The sequence below is a fragment of the Chelon labrosus genome, assembly GCF_963514085.1.
Source record: "Chelon labrosus genome assembly, chromosome: 17".
Classification (NCBI taxonomy): domain Eukaryota; kingdom Metazoa; phylum Chordata; class Actinopteri; order Mugiliformes; family Mugilidae; genus Chelon; species Chelon labrosus.
In genome coordinates, this window is record NC_140350.1 from 3527919 (window position 1) to 3544583 (window position 16665).

Genomic DNA, 16665 nt, shown 5'->3' on the forward strand with positions numbered 1-16665 from the left:
GGCTCAGTCAATAGCAAGCCACCCCATCACTACCCACTACGATGAGCAGCGACAAACGTATATCAAAAGAACCATTCAAAACACACACACACACACACACACATATATATATATGTATATATATATATATGTATATATTTGTTTTGTTGTGACTTATTGTGTATATATATATATACACACAATAAGTCACAACAAAACAAATCAAGTCATAAGAATGATTATTTACAGTAGCATTTTTACAAGAATGGCAATTTAGTGTACAAAGTCAGAAACATTATTGCGTAAAGCCATAACAAAAATGGCAAAAAAAATGTCTCTTAAAGGTTTAAAAGTCTTGATTTCGCTTGGAATTTTATTTAAAAGAGAAAATCTTGACGATACACATTAGTTTGACTCATCTGAAGGGGAAACCTAAACACTGTAGATCTGGAGGGTTTCATTTATCCATCACCATATACTTGTTTGCAACAAGACACAAGAAGGAACACATTGAAAAACGGTTTTGAGAGCTGTCTCAGATGATTTGATTTACGTCTCAACTTAAATAACACTGGGCTCACCAAGCAAACAATCTAAATAAAATGCATTGTTCTGATTGTACAGTAACATTCTTAATTATCTTAAATATCATTTTTACCAACCGATTTCCTAACAAAGACAACAATGATCATGTTCTAAAGGACAGATTTTAAACCAATGAGTGCTCCTTCATATAGTAAACTTAAACAGTGATAAAACAGTAACTTAATAAGGACTCTGCCAATAAACAGCAGAGGAAACTGGCAAAGGAGAACTGTCAGCCAACTTCCCCCTGATGGTCTTTTGCAAAAGCTAACAATGGATAATTTTAGAAGCAACGGTCAAAAACCTGTCTACTGTAGAGTTATATTTGTAATTTGTAGAAGTGAGTGATAACTATAATTCTATGCTCATTTTAAATGCAAACAATCAGATAAGACATCTGGGTGTCTACTCTCAGTGACACTAGCGCAGCATCTTCAAAAATAGTTCATTTGGCAAGTTATATTTTTCATGTATTTATTTATTCTAGCAATCATTTTAGCAATAATTCATTTTAAAATATAAAATGGATTAAAAGAACTCTTGACTCAGTAGAGCCATGTCGTCCACATCATTTAGTCTTGCAGGCAGATGACTTGCGTTCACTTCTCCTGGTCCATGAGTGGTGTAGAGGGCAACAGTCCCTCCTCCTTGTATATGACAACTTACCTCTGGTACTTAAGCTGCTGTTGGCCACTGTCAGTGACAGTTCATTGCACTATGCTATGATGATAATAAATAAGATCAGCAGATATACTGCAACCTTAACATCTACGCAATGTAAAAAAAAAAAAAAAATGTTAAAAACTAAATTCATATACATACACGTAATAGTATAAATAAACCAACTGATCCACACTGCCCTGCAGGACACAGTCTACTGAGACAGCCACCAGAGTCTAGCTGGGGCGAAAAACAAAACAATAAATTCCTCTGTCTCTTTACAACGCAGTTTGCATTTTATCATGAGTTCATCACTTCTGTCAGAGTTGTTATGCCTGGCTTCCCACCTCCCACGTCATGGCTGTAAAGTCCATGTCAGTGAGTGTGACCGTGAACGGAGCCTCCACTCTCTCATGCTCCATGGTCTCCTGTGCTCTGCTGTTGCTGTTATTTACCCTCCAGGAATTCAGGGGTCGAATTGATTTCTGGAAACGCTGCAAAAACAAAGTCAGGGATAGTTACAAACCCATCATGTTATACTGTATATTAAACAGACACCGTGTTAACAGTCAGTCTGAGCTGTAACTGGAACTCAGAGTGACTTAGTGGTGATACTGACGTCTTTCAGTGTTCCAGTTTCCTTGCTGATGGCCACGATGGCCCAGATGAGGATCTGTAGACAGCAGGTCGCACCAATGCACACGCCCAGCGCTTTGCCCCACCGTGGATACACGTAAGAGCCGTAGTGGAGTGAAGTGTTGTACATCTCAATGAAGATGTAGGTCAGGATGAACTACAGCCACAACAGGAAAGGCACACAGTGAGCACAGGAAGATTTCATGTCAACAAAAAGACACAATGGCAGCTGCAGAGAGAATGAGAAGGCCAGAATAGAAATCCTGCAGGGGGGACTCAGATTGAATGTCAGTTCTCCTCTTCAATTATTCAACCGGCGTCAAGATTTCAACGCAGTTTGCAACTGAAGATCTCAAACGAGTGATGTTACTTTAGTTTACTCATTTTTATATTTAACTCCAGGAGTTTCACCCCTCTTCATATTACCCTTTGACTGAAGGTTCAACAATACATAACAATAGAGTATAAAATGGGTATATCAGTTTGCCTGACTGTAAATGATAAGTCTATTTCAGGCAACATACAAAAAAAACAGCAGACATACTAGATGAGTAACATGGACTGTGTAAATTAATTCGTTCATTTATTCATCTTCTGTAACCGCTTGTCCTGTGAAGGGTGCGGGCTGGAGTCTATCCTAGCTGTCATCGGGCAAGAGGCAGATAAATGATAAAACAAAGATTAGAAAAAACACTACATGTATAAACTCACCAGCAGTAGAAACGGAGTGAAGAAAACCCAGCAGGCTTTGAAGTAAAGCAGCACTTTGCCACACCAGGGAGGGCAGTGGCAGATCATATCAAGGATGTCCTGACAAAACTGGTTGACACCTAAATAGAAAGGTTCATTAAGAAATGCATATTAGGAAGCCTGGAAATTCATGGATACAAATGTATTATTAAAAACAAAATGATAACTCTAACCTAGAAAAGATAAAAAGCTTAGGTAGAACCTAGTTTTGCAAATCAAACTTTCTTCACTTGTGCAAGACATTATATATGTTGGATGAGTGGATCTCATATGGAGGAATGATATGGTGTTAGAGGAGTGTAATGTAAAAATAAGGACTGCAGGATGGGATACCATAGAAAAAGGAGATGCCAATGCACATGAAGAGGGTGATGATGATGAGGCCGAAACTAGTGCTGAAGGAGTCAATGAGAGTGAACCAGTAAATCCCTCCCTAGGAAGACACAGACAGGCATGGGAGGTGTGAGTCTGAACATACAAAGGATGCAGATATTTCTTTTAAAATCACACTCACATCAGTCACTAACAGGAGGCCCATCAGGTAGAAGCCAAAACAGAGAGCACCCAAGAACAAGGACTTGTGCAGCGTGTTGCTCCTGAGGTGTGGGAACTCATCCAGCACGGCCGTAGTGATGCCCTCCATGTTTCCAAACTGTGAGGCAACAGAGTAGAAGGTATCACACATTTTGAGGTGGATATGTAGGTTTTGATTCTTGCTAAAAAAAAAAAAAAGACGTGGCGTGTGGCCTTACCAGCGTATCGACCCCCAGCATGAACAACATCAGGAAGAACATGATGGACCAGAATACTGAACCTGGCAGCAGAGCAAGGGCTTCTGGGTACGCAACAAAAGCCAACCCAGGACCTAATGGGTTAAAAAAAAAAAGAAAGGTTGAAGTCTGGTGTGCAAGTGGTAACGTAACTTAAGTTGTGAGAACACTGCTGCTAGGCAACTGTAGACATCGAGAATCCACTAAGGCTAATATTTAGCAAGCTAACAACCAGGTGACTTTTATAAAAATGTTTGAGGACAATGTTCAATATCAGTATTTACCTCAGACATAATATAAAGTACAACTAAACTCAAAAAATGACCTTACTATCCACTTCCACTGTCTATGAAAACACCTGCGACATCTCAACTGAACTTGGACCTTAGTGAAAACTTCTATCCAATTAACAGGTTATGAACAGCACAAGCGGGCGGTTTTCTTTTGAACACAGTAGATACAACCCCATTTGAGGGCAACGTAAGTAATAATTTGTTCAGAGATGGTAAAGTAATGAACGGTTATGAACTTTTAACAGAAAACAACGGGATTACTGTGCATAAATGCAAAGTAACTACCTGTATCTGCCACCTCCGCAACCGGCACGCCCTTCTTCCATGCCATGTGACCCAGGATTGAGAATATGGCAAATCCTGCAAAGAAGCTGGTGGTGCAGTTTCCTGTGGTGATGATTATAGTATCCCTGTAATCAAAAGAGTCATGATTATATGGAGACGTCACAATTTGAACAGCAGAGATAATTTTTGAAAAGAGCATGAGCTCACCTGATGACATTGTTGTCAAACTTATTGTAAGAGGCCATAGAAAGCAGCCCTCCTACCCCAATACCTAATGAGTAGAAGATCTGTGAGGCTGCGTCATTCCACACCTGTAGTGGTTCAGACGAAAAATATTCAATGGACATATCATCAAAATATTATTAGTTTTGAAGTCTTATCAAAGCTCCGTGATCACAGACTCAGCAGGGTTGTTAAACATATGGCTCGTGGGCCAAAACTGGCCTGTCAGAGGGTCCAATCTGGCCTGTGGTATGAATTTGCAAAGTGTGAAAACTACATAGATGACATTAACTGCAATATTTAAATAAACGTAACTGCTATTACTAATTTTCCACTAAGGGTCACACAGTTTTAGTCAGAGTCATGGACATAACACAACACTGAGACCCAGAACTAAACAGCAGATGGAAGCAATGTAATGAAATTGCACTTCCTTTCTTAAGAAATTTCAGGTTGTTCATGAAATGTTTTGTGAAAGGGTAGCTCATTCATATATAAACATTTTTATGATGTACTTGTAATTCTTACCCTAAAACAAAGGGGAACATCTGAAGTTGTTATTTGTAGGTTATCATGCTATTATTATGGCTGTATGTGGCCCCTGAACTAAAGTCTAGTATCAAAAGTACCTGTGCATTAGCTAAGCGGCCCCAGTCTGGGGTGAGGTAGAAAGCAATGCCCTGAAGAGAGCCCTCCAGTGTGGCACCCCTGATGATCAAAACAATGAGCACGAAGTACGGGAAGGTAGCCGTTACATAAACCACCTGAAAACACACACAGCACAAACACACGTTAGGCCAACTAGATACGGCAGCGAGGGGATCGGATTGTCTGACAATAAGAACGTTGTGCTAAATCACCTTGCCAGAGCTGCGGATGCCCTTGAGCATACACAGAAAGATGATGATCCAGGCAGCCAGCAGGCACAGGGCCAAGGGCCACCGGACGGGGCCCGGGTCATGAAGGCCTTTGCTGTGTACCACTCCCAGTACACGTTCACTATGAGACACACAAGTCACACACAAACTTAAAATCGCACACCTCTGACCACACCTTTTGAAAACAAACAATGCATCATTGCAGGGCCAGATTTATAAGTGACTGGGGTGACTTTCACTTATAAATCTTTAGAAATTTACTCCTATGAAGTCCTGTCATTTTAGCTGAAAAGCAGCTGATAATGTATAGTCTATAATAAATTTCCAGTTCAAGGATGCCTAAGGATATAAACAGTACTATACATAAGCGTGTAAACAAAGCACTTACTTCCAGAATATTTCTGTGGGGCTGAGGGGTTTACCGCTGGAGCTATTGCTGGTGGAGCCGTTACCACAGATGCCTGCGTTGGCTATAGCGTCACATGACCAGGGCAGGGGGCTCTGGAACGAGCTGCCCAGGTAGTAAAATGTCCACGCTATGATGACATTATAGTAGAGACACACCAACGTGGACACACAAAGCATTCCAATTCCAATACCTGCATAAGAATCACAGAAAAACAGGATTTAGATTATTGTGGGAGGGACTTTGTACTGTATAAGATATTTTGTGGATAATTTTGCAAGTAGCTGTGACATAAAGTGGAAGCTATGTTAGCAGAAACAAAAAAATACATATAGTTAATGAACACACAGGGTATATTGATGTTTAATGACAGAATTCCAGGCGCTAATTGTTGGGCTTCTTAACAAGAGACTTTCCACTTCCTTTAAAGAGGAACTCCACCCCATTTCTCTCTTCTGCCTGCCAATTTGCTTCTGGCAGTTCCTTGATAAAACGTACTTTTCTGGTTTGGAGACAGTCCATACAGGTTTCTGTATCAGATGATCGCAGATGGAGTACAGTAATGAGGTAAGCAAGCTGATGTGAGTCAGCAGGCGGTTATTTTCCTAAAACTGTGACGTGAGTCTGGACTGACTGGTGACACAGGCATTCTGATGACACTTTTCCATATTAGAGAGTTAAAACATACATGTGATCAGACATTTTTAAATTTCTGAACACTGTCTTATTGATGCTTTGTGGGCGTTTGACAAACAAGCCATTCGTTAAACAATCCAAAAACATTGTAATAATCGAGTGTAGGTAATGGGAAGGCCAGACGGCTACGGCTGACCTTATGCAGCAGATATTTTCAGTGTTTTTCAGTGGGAAAGCACCTCCGCCTTGATATGGTTTGTCTAACATAGCAACAGTAACATAGGAAGTCAGAACTTGACAAAGGGTAGGAGCCCTCTGCTTGAGGGCTAGCAGACCAATCACAATACCAAAAGGGGGGCAATTATCTCTATAAAAAAGTTCTATCAATTAGGTTAATATAATACATAATACAAGAGGGCATTACCTTTGAGGAGAGGGCAGCATTTCCACACAGTGATCGGACCAGCTGCACCATATTGGCCCAAACTCAGCTCCATGAGGAAGAGGGGAACACCCGTAAAAAAGAGCATGATGAAGTAGGGGATGAGAAACACACCTGCGAAGATTAGAAACAGGCCAGATTGAGCAAGGGCGGTGCCGGGGGAGACATTCAGTGCAATTCTGTGCATGCAGATGGCCTGTAGAGGCAGGTCCATTTCTAGACAGCAGCTTCACAGACAGATGTCATCTGGTATTACTATTAGTCGAGCTACAACAAGTCTGAATTCAGAAAAAGATGCATAGCTTATAAGGCTGGGATACAAAAAAATCAGACCACATGTCTGGTGTGTGACCAAGAGAAAAACACTGTCTCCACTTAGAGGATTAGCAAATGCTTTGTGCACTAGCTTTCCTGATGCTGGCATGGAGAGCTCTGGGCTGAGAGTGTGGAATAAGTCAGAATGATCCGAGGGTAGCGCACACCCAAGGGCAAGGCAAAGAGTGACTCTTACCTAAACAGGCGTAACAAAACATTACAGACACACACCCAGGCATTAGAGGCATTTAAAGCCTACAGAGGGCAGCAATCATGCTTGTAGACCGCTCACCTCCTCCATTGCGATAGCAAAGGTATGGGAACCGCCACACATTCCCAAGTCCCACACAGTATCCTATACAGGACAGCAGGAACTCATATTTTCCACCCCACTGCTCCCTCGGAACAGTTGCAGGTGGAGTGGGCACAGGACTCGGGGCTCGGGATTCAGGCTGTGATGAAGGCGTAGTTGTCGGGTTGTAGCCATTGTGAGCAACGGTATGGCCGTTCGAATGTACAGAATTCTAAAAAAAAAACAACACAAAATTACACTGTTAAAACTTTGAAATCAGGGAGGAAATAAACAGATGTCATAACATTAGTTTGTGGATTACATAGAAATGTGCAAAAACTGTTAGCAATGGCAGTTCTAATCATCCATTAAGTACAGTAAAAACAAGCATTTACCCAGGTGCTTCCACAGAATTATACAAACAAGCTTTGTAGCTACCTCCTCCTCAGGTATTAAAACTACCAACTGTACCAACCAAGGTCTACTATTTCTTCCTCTTCCTTCCTGCACTCTATCCATCTGAAAGGAGGAACTACTTTTTAATGTCAGGTCACAGGGAGGAAGTCCAATGAAGATAACAGCAGGGCTTCTGCTTTATTCAATGTGATGGTCATTGTTATTTGTATCCATTTTTCAGTACACTGAATAGAATACAAATGGTTTTGCTAAAATAAAAAATACATTTCCAATTAAGAGTCCAAAAGAAGTCAAGATATTTTTTATCACCAGGTTTACAAACACCTTGCACACAGGGAATATGTAAACATGTGGTAGCATAGAGACAAAGGTATCACAATATGACCAAGGAAGATGTAAATGTGTTGAAAAGAGAACTAACTGATTGCAGTGTGTACAATAGACCAAAAGAGTCCACGGACAGCATCAAAAGCAGCTCTAAAAGTGAAGAAACTAGAAAAGTTCATTATAATCATCATCTGGTACATCCATGGGTGCAGATCCCGGGGGGGATGGGGGGGACATGTCCTCCCCAATTTGTGAAAAACATGAATTGTCCCCCCCAATAAAAATTATTCAAAATTGAACAAATGTATTTTCAGACTTCACATTCTTCACATTTTAGATTCACATCTAAAAAGAAATGATTGGTATGGTGCCATGGTATGTGTTGCATACCGACAAAAAACAAAAATCACTTTTGTGTCCCCCCCAATCCTGACATCGGATCTACACCCCTGGGTACATCACTACGGACAGGAAACTAAAATTACCTTCAACATGGAATTTCCTCAAATATATTCAGGAATATATTCATTTCCTTAACTATATTCTTGATTAATCTATTATTCATTCAAATTTATAGACATTATTGGGCTTAAAAATAGCCCATTCATCCAACCCAGTGTCTTGGATGAGCACGCACACTAAACGTAGCCTACAGAAATCAGAAACAGAAAAGCAGATCAATGTATACAGTGTGTGATCATGTTCAATAATGGACTTTATCATGATTTGACTGGCAGCTAAACAATCCTGTGTCTCTCTGGTGTAAAAAGTTGTAGTAAACACATCTGTTTGGGGGGAGTGCACTGAGGCCTTGACCCTGCGGTGTGCTGCTGTAGAAGAGGACAACTCCGAGAGTAATGTGGACGGACAGGTTAGACCGCTTCCTCTGAAGACATTTTACCTTTCTTTACGACCAGAAGACATCCGAAATGCCAGGAGAAGTGAAATAAAACAGGTCGTAAAATGCTTCCAGGTTTATTTAAAAGGCTATTATGCTTCGTTAACACGCGAGGTGATGTTTGATGGGGAATAACAAAGCTGCGCTCTTACCTGCGCACCAGTGGCTCCAGCCGGACTCCCGACTGCTGCTTTGCCGATGTCGTCCTGCATTTCCCCCCCTAGCAGAGGCGGTGCTTCACTGCGTTATCTGTCGCTTGTTTCTACTCATTTTACACGGGAAAGGTGCTACTACGAGTACGCCATGTTGCTGCAGTTTTGGTGGCAGGTGAAGAGGTACGACCGGTCGGGGAGTCAGACACAGCGGGGAAGCATCGGCGATGACGAGGAGGAAACAGGCCGGTGGGGGCGGTGAGGTAACCGGCAGGGAAGCAGGGCGCAGGTGCAGCCTACACTGGGTGGAGGAGAAGACACCTCCTCTTCTTTTGAAACTGGGCGGGGTTTATTAAAGGAAGTTTAGCAGAGTATCTGCTGACACCTACGTCATTTATCATAGCAGCAATAGCTTACCTTTTCCTGGCAGACAGGTCTGAACTGGGAAAGAGTAATAACTTACTGGGACACTTAATGTTACTGAGCCACCATTGATACACCCATGCACCAGTCAACATGTCTGCTGAGAAAAAAAAGCAATGTGTTGAAGGATGCCTCATTATTCATGTTATTGTGAAATTGAACATCAACCCAAGTCCATACACCACAAACAGAAACTGAGCACCATGTGGTTAATTATGTCAGGATTACTTTGAGGTCATAAACAGGTATTGCCTAATGCTATCTTCAAATGGAAATAGTGAAGCTGTTGAAAGTCGTGACAAAATGTGCGTCAGTGAAGTGATAAGCTGTAGAAGATGAGGACGCTGCTAGGCAACCTTCCGCGTAGCAAGCTAACAATGACATGTAAAGGTGTTGCGAAAGTTGATAATATGCTTTATTAATTCCACACTGGGAAATTTCACAGTTGCAGCAGCAATGTAGGTACAGAGAAATCTCCATATAACTAAATTGGAATAGGAAACCTCAGCAAGCATATCACAACTCGAGCATTCGGCCCTTACCAAAAATGTCCGTTTGCAAGGCCGCGAATAACGCAAGAGCAGTGTTGCCAGATACGATAATTATTGTATTTATTCCATAGTTTCAGGGCCTATACGATATAAAAGGGCAAATATACGATTTGACTGACAATGAATAAAGCAGTTGTTTCATTCAAATGGCCAAGCCTCCGTGTTTATTCCTTAGGTTATTGTAGTTCCATGCACGGAGTATATGTTTGATTTTAAATGCACTGTCCTGTGTGATTTTTTTCAAGTTGTTTTAGTACATACGATAGTTTGGGTCAAAATATGATCATTTTAAAGCGACACCATGATATTTCTTCATTTCCCATCTGGCAACACTGGAGTCAGGACTCTTCTCGTAACATGCTAAGCAATATTTCAGATTAACCGATGATTAGCTACGCTTGCTAACATAATTACACAGTGTATTTAAGTCATTCTTGACCTTTAAATATATAAATGTTTTAAATTAGTAAAAATAATTGTTTTCATCCACAAATTCTGAAAAATACAGAGTTTTTTTTTGTTTGTTTTTTTACAGAGAGGCCCAGCCATACCAGCACATGTCGGGTCTCAGCATCCAGGTGTTCTTTACATACATTTTTTTATTATTATTTTGGATTTTTTGTATATTTAGTTGTTTATTATTTGTCCTGATAGAATTTTACTCGAGAACGGAGTTTTCGTGAATATGGAAAAGAGAAAATATTTCCAAACTAATGATGTTGCTAACTTCTAGCTAGCATACTTGTTTGCTCAGTTGCTAATGCAGCAATAAAGTAATGTATTTTAACCGCTAACTCTTGCTGTTATGCAGCATTTTATACTTCAACAGATTTACGTAGATAATTAAAACAAACTGATGACACCACCGTCACAGAAATAACTATTTTGCTAAAAGCAAACAAACAAAAAATAGCAACAACATTATCAGGTTTGCGTGTTAGCTGGAGCCAGGAAGCAGTTGACTCAGTATTAAGTCTGGCAGCACAGTTTAAAGCTATGTCCTTCATTTGCCTCTATAGTTTAATGACAAACACCACTCCCTCCGCACTAAAACTATCTCTTGATGTACAACACACATAACCACACCTAGATGTGGTCAAAGGTTCAAGGTCCGTTTTGTCTTTCAACACCTCCAAAACATGGAGGCCCATTTCCCCCTTCTGATTAGTTACTTATATATAAAGGAGTTACTAAACTAAATTCGAAATTGACTCTTTTTGTGATTTCATGGCCTGATAAATAAAATCTATCAGTTTATTTTTTATTATGATACGTTTTTATCTGTCTCTGCCTGATTTTTGTAAGACGGGGGAGTGGTTAATGGATGTGCAATCCTGAATGAAATGCATTTAATAGATTTTGTTGCTCTTTTAAATAGAAAACATTTTCCAGGTGCTTCACAGTAAAAGAGCTACAACACATCTTCTTGTGATATTACTGGTATTGTTATGGCCCTGAAAAGGTCATCCAACTACATGCCATGGTATGCGTTTGTAATTGACAAGTAATGTTTAAATCAAGCAGCTATAAGAGAGGCTGGTAATCTTCGGCTTGATTCTGCATGCAGTAAAGAGAGCGAAAGACAAAAAGAGAGAAGCAGCATCCGACCACACTTGACAATATGACTTCCTTTGGCGCGATGAATACAGGTACATTTACAAAACAGTCAACCACAAACACTCAGCGAACTCTGAAGGCAAGCCAGCACAGAGGGATGTACAGACCACGACTCACTCAAGTCAAACAAATATGTTCACCAGCTGTTACCCTCACTATTGCCCATGTTGGTCTTGAAGATGTGATGCTGTGTGTCTCCTTATCTCTCTTTCTAACAACTCGTGAACTCTTTAATCCGCATAAGCCCATGATGCTTCTCTTAATCCATCCAATCTGTTGTGAGTCTATACTTAACAGCCCTACTCACTAAATCTGGGTCAGTAGAGAAGGTAGGTTGGTGTTTGACGAGAAAAATCACCATTAAATCTATGAAGATTCACACCTTGTTGATCCAGATCGTGTTAGATTTCAGTCTGACAACAGACAGAGGAATGAGATGGAATGACTGGACAAGAGTTTGAAGATATGAGAAGGTTTGAGGACTTCTCTGAGAAAATGCAACCCCAAGACCAAATCGAAAGCGACTGGAGCAGGTATTTTGGCAATCATCTATCGGAGGAGTTTGATATGAACCCTCATCTTATCTGCAATGAGGTGGGAAGCAGCTGTGTGCAACCGGAGGACAATTCAGATGCATACCGCAACATCTGGAACGATGCACAAGTCAAGAATTCTAACAGTCGGTCATTTGCCATGGACGCCAGAATAAGACTGGATAATTTGAAGTCTGGGTGTAATTCGCCTGTGTCTTGCTGCACCTCTGATAGTACATTGTACAACTATAACTATGAGAAAGACCTCTGGGAATACAAGGAGACAGAGGAAGAACAGTCTGCCTTAGACTTGGTGGAGATCCTTGATCTAGCGGATGATATGCAGGATGAAGAGAGCTGGTATGTGCCATCAAACCCTCAGTAATGTTCTGTAATGAGGATTGTTGTCCGAGTTATCATACACTTTAAAATGCATGTAAATGTGCTGGTGGCTCCTGAGCAGTTCAGAAGAATTAACTCATACTCCTCATAAAATGTTTTCTGAAGAGCTCTCTTGTTTAACTAGATTAAGAGTGAGTTATCTCTTATTCCTACCCCTCACAGGTTATATGAGTCTCCAAAGAAGCCGTCGTTTGTAGAGACAAAGGAGTCAGCTCTCAGATGGTGTCGACATGTCCTTGATAACCCCAGTCCTGAGATGGAGGCTGCATGTCGTCTACTGACAAATATGCTGGATCAAAGTAAGCCAGCGACACAGAGTCAGTTTCCTGGTGATATTCTTTTCTGCTTTTTTTCTAAATGTTCAAGGATCATCAGCTAAATCATGGGTTTACCCTTTTTTCACTCTCTTCAATGCTAGGATCAAGACGTCATTACTACAGACGTCCTGCAGGTTTCCATTATGCTGCCGGTGTGTCTCTGAGTTCCTCTATGGACAAAGCATGTATCAGCACAACACACATTATGACTGACAGTTTAGGTAATATCCTGATGAGAAATTAATCTGAGATGTAGTTTATACTCAGTAAATAAAACAAGAAACAATGTGTAGCAATATCAAATGAATCCCTACACAACCATATGTTGTTCTTCAAGCTCTGTGCACATTCAGTTTGTAATAAAATAATATGGGTAGGGACAAATTTGAATTTGAGTACGTTTATGTCAGTTTTGTCAGCTGTTAAAGTTTCTTGGGGTATGTGGAGTCAGTGTCACTTCATCTTGATTGAGACCCAAGCTTAAAAAACATTCAAAATTCCAATCCATCTGAGGGAGATAAAGGTAATTGCTTTACAGAAACCAACAGCTCTGCAACTTTTAGAAAATATTTTTTGTATGGTGGAAAAAACTACTTTTTATGACTGCAATACAAGTCAAAGTTATACAAATTGGACTTAGGTGAACATGTTTCCTTCCTTACCAGTAAGAAATAGAATACTTTATGAGGATAACATCAGATAGCTTCAAATACAAAAGGCCATACTGCAGTTTGCAGAAAAATGCAAAAATAAACTGACAGTTCTGTGAGCTAATGGGAACATATCTCTAGCCCGACTGAAAGACAAACGTGTAAAGAAAAAAAAAGAGAGCAGCTCAAGACCCGAAGTAAAGTATCTCATCTGTCAACCATGATGGTGGAAATGGCATTTATGGATCATTTCATTGCTCAACATTTCATCATTCAGCAAAACAACAATTCACATGGCCAAAGCAACAAAAAAAAAGAAAAGTGTTTAGGGGTGAGGAGGTGAAATATCTTCAATTGGCTGAGTCAGTCACCTGAAGTCTAAAGACCAGACTGAAGGCAGAGTGACCCCACAGCAAGCAATAGCTAAAGGTGCTGAAGTGGAGGCCAGGAGGACTTTACCTGGGAAGGTACAAGGATTATGTCTCTGGCTCAAAGACTTAAGGCAGGCACTGGCAACAAATGGTTTCTTCAAAACAATAAATTAAGTTTAGTTTGAGTTTATGCTAGACAATTTAAGGTAGTAGTGATTGTTCATCTAAACGCTTTTCTTATATTATTACATGTATTAATCTGCACAGATCACAATGAGCGAAACATCTCCCACGACTCCATAACCACAGGCTACCGACTGCAGGACATAACAGATGTTCATATGATGGCCCGATTACAGGAAGCCAGTGAGTATACAAGAGTGTACGCTGCGTGCACAGTGAAGGCTGGATAACTTTGTCCATTATTTTTCAGGTTTAAGACAGGACTATGTTTCCCTGCCTTCCACTGCTTCATCTAGCAGAAGCCACCAGTCTCTACCGGTACTGCCGTCCTGTTTTAAACGCACAGGTGAAAATGCTGGTGACTGCACTTCAGGAAATAAAAACGAGGCGTCGTCTTCCCCTCGTCGACTGCCTGGTGTGTCGTCACTGAGCTCAGCTTCTTGCTATTCACCAACATCCGTAGCTAAGCAGGCCTACCAAAGTCCCAGACTGGCCAGGCTTCACCAACAAGTCACCCAATTCAAGCTGCTTAAACTGGCTCAGAATCAAGGTACACGGAGTGTACACAGTGTTGCTATCACGTTCTTATGAGAGACTATGATAGATTATCAGTTCTCTTGTTCTTGGGAAGATCTCAGTAAGATTTAGTGCATAGTAGCTGAGGTCTTGTTTAAAATACTTTCACTTCCAGTGATATTTTAGGATCCGAACCATTTCTTTGCATCATGACCTTTTGAAGAAGAGAGACCTCTCAGTTGTTTAGTAATTCTTTTTTTTAGGTAGGCAGTGAGGCAGAAGTAAAAGACAAGTCAAAGATATTAAAAGTGCCAAAAACTATTTTCCAAATGAATGCCATTACCTTTGATGAAGCTCTCATGTGTTTTGCAGCATCTCCAGACAAGATGAGGTCACCTCTGCGAACCAGCCTCCGCTCCCTCCAGGCCGTCAGGAACAGCAGGAGCTTAGAGGGTGATGACTGCCAACCTCCTGACCAAAGCCCTTACTCTCCACCAGGTTTGGATCCATTTGCTCACATTAAAAAGGAAAATTACCAACAACAACACACAACTGCAGCTTTACTCACGTCTGATCAATTAAGAAAAAAAACATTCACTGTTTCCCAGGTGTGTATTCTTCCACCAGAACAGGGCCAAGCTGCTGCTCCACACCACTGTCCTCGGCACCTCCGAACTCCAGCAGCTTGTTGACCTCGATGAGAGACTCGACAGCCAGGACCACGGCCATGAAGAGGCTGCAGAGGTCTCACTCTCTCAGCCCCTGCAGGCTCCCTCTCTCTGCTAAGGGATACATGTCCAGTCACAGGCGTGTTTTTGCCTCACCTGACAGGCCGATCGCCACAGCTTGGGCCAGACATGCACCATCCGTTCAGCGCTGAAAGACTTCACAATTCATAATATAGAGCAAATTCATAAACTGTAATAAAAGTTTGAAACTGTAATGATTTGGTATACAAGCCAGCATAATCACATAAATACAATGAGATTAGTGTCTACTTTGAAATCCTTTATGGTATGCCGCTCTGGGCAAAAATATATTGTATGTGCTGTGTCTGTATGATGATGGTTCAGTTAATTGTGCTTGGATCTGGGCCTTCTTCCTCTGGAACAGCTTGCAGATAAAAACACCAGACTGTGCATATGGCAGGTTTTACTAAAAACACTGGCTTATGCTGCAGGGAGGGATTTGATATTACTAAAAAGAAGCCATGTGGACTATTTTAGAAATGTTATGCTGAAGTAGCTGGAGCACCGATAAATTTACCCATCTGAGACAGTTCTTGGAAGACCAAACAAAGCTGTTGTTGTAGATTTCGTAACTGTTTTGAATGTGGAAGTGGAGACAGACTTCAGTGTGGTTGATTACAGAACGTGCTGTTTTTTCTGTCACAACAGGAAGTGTGCAATTTGCCACCCTGTGAGAGAAACTGTAAGAGGTGACCTCTGCATAATAGTAAGCATAATTACCAGGAAGCAGAAGTGCGAGTTTTCGGTTGGTTTCGTGCCTTCCTAAAAGTTTTTCGGCGTAAATCATTACTTCCGTGGTGGATATATTTAGCAGATGTCTAAATCTATCTAATAATATGTAGCAACTCCCAGGGAAGGTCCATTTCTCTCTCGTGTTCCTACACGTCACCTAAGGTCCAGTGCCGTGTACACTGCTGTGGTTTTCAACCTTTCTTTCATTCAGAACTAATCCATCAAAAGTCAGTTTCTGTTCAGTTTTCTTTGATCTCTTGTCTGCTTGTCTGAATAGGATCATTTATCATTTACATGTTATAATACAAACACAAAGTAAGTCACTGTTCAAATGTTAAAGGAATCAGAGTGGGTTGTACTTGTTGAGAGTGCTCAAGTAACAAAAGAAGAAAATACCTAAATGCTGATTTTTGCTAGTGAAACAAAGTTTGTTAGCTACAGTTCAGACTGTAGTTTGGTGGTGGAGCACCCTCTGCTGGTCAGTTTGTGAACATGTTTCATTTCTGAATTTTATTTGTCTGCTGCAGCTCAAGTGTCTGAGTGATCTATAGACATGATATCTATACCAACAATAAGAACACTACTTATAGCTAACATGTGACTTGCAATGCAGATTAATAAATAATAATAATACTAAGCTTTTATGTGATACTTTTGTTTTATATTGTGAATTTAGTC

At 40.8% G+C, this 16665-nt stretch overlaps 2 protein-coding genes across 2 annotated transcripts; one reads left to right on the forward strand and one right to left on the reverse strand.

Moving 5' to 3' along the window:
- Positions 1–183: 183 nt before the first annotated feature.
- Positions 184–9187, reverse strand: slc6a7 (solute carrier family 6 member 7). Its single transcript, XM_084565259.1, has 14 exons — positions 8944–9187; positions 7150–7381; positions 6525–6656; positions 5447–5657; positions 5041–5179; positions 4810–4944; positions 4166–4269; positions 3959–4083; positions 3363–3475; positions 3125–3262; positions 2944–3043; positions 2572–2690; positions 1844–2017; positions 184–1718 (listed from the first exon to the last, which is right to left on the reverse strand). Exons 1-14 carry the CDS (start codon positions 9001–9003, stop codon positions 1554–1556), a joined length of 1947 nt encoding a protein of 648 aa, XP_084421385.1. The 5' UTR covers positions 9004–9187; the 3' UTR covers positions 184–1553.
- Positions 9188–11346: 2159 nt separating this feature from the next.
- Positions 11347–16547, forward strand: LOC311502128 (SLAIN motif-containing protein-like). Its single transcript, XM_084564262.1, has 8 exons — positions 11347–12427; positions 12632–12845; positions 12888–12940; positions 14004–14205; positions 14287–14308; positions 14454–14540; positions 14879–15004; positions 15115–16547. Exons 1-8 carry the CDS (start codon positions 11976–11978, stop codon positions 15384–15386), a joined length of 1428 nt encoding a protein of 475 aa, XP_084420388.1. The 5' UTR covers positions 11347–11975; the 3' UTR covers positions 15387–16547.
- Positions 16548–16665: the final 118 nt, after the last annotated feature.

Excerpts from the sequence above, each read along its gene's own strand:
- slc6a7 (XM_084565259.1), bottom strand. The coding sequence starts at position 9,003 with ATGCAGGACGACATCGGCAAAGCAGCAGTCGGGAGTCCGGCTGGAGCC. Across the intron at positions 3,476-3,958 it reads TGCGGAGGTGGCAGATACAG|GTCCTGGGTTGGCTTTTGTT; the intron begins GTAGTTACTTTG and ends TTAACCCATTAG. Across the intron at positions 3,044-3,124 it reads GCCTCCTGTTAGTGACTGAT|GGAGGGATTTACTGGTTCAC; the intron begins GTGAGTGTGATT and ends GTGTCTTCCTAG.
- LOC311502128 (XM_084564262.1), top strand. The coding sequence starts at position 11,976 with ATGACTGGACAAGAGTTTGAAGATATGAGAAGGTTTGAGGACTTCTCT. Across the intron at positions 14,206-14,286 it reads GAGTGTACGCTGCGTGCACA|CAGAAGCCACCAGTCTCTAC; the intron begins GTGAAGGCTGGA and ends TGCTTCATCTAG. Across the intron at positions 14,309-14,453 it reads GAAGCCACCAGTCTCTACCG|CTAAGCAGGCCTACCAAAGT; the intron begins GTACTGCCGTCC and ends CAACATCCGTAG.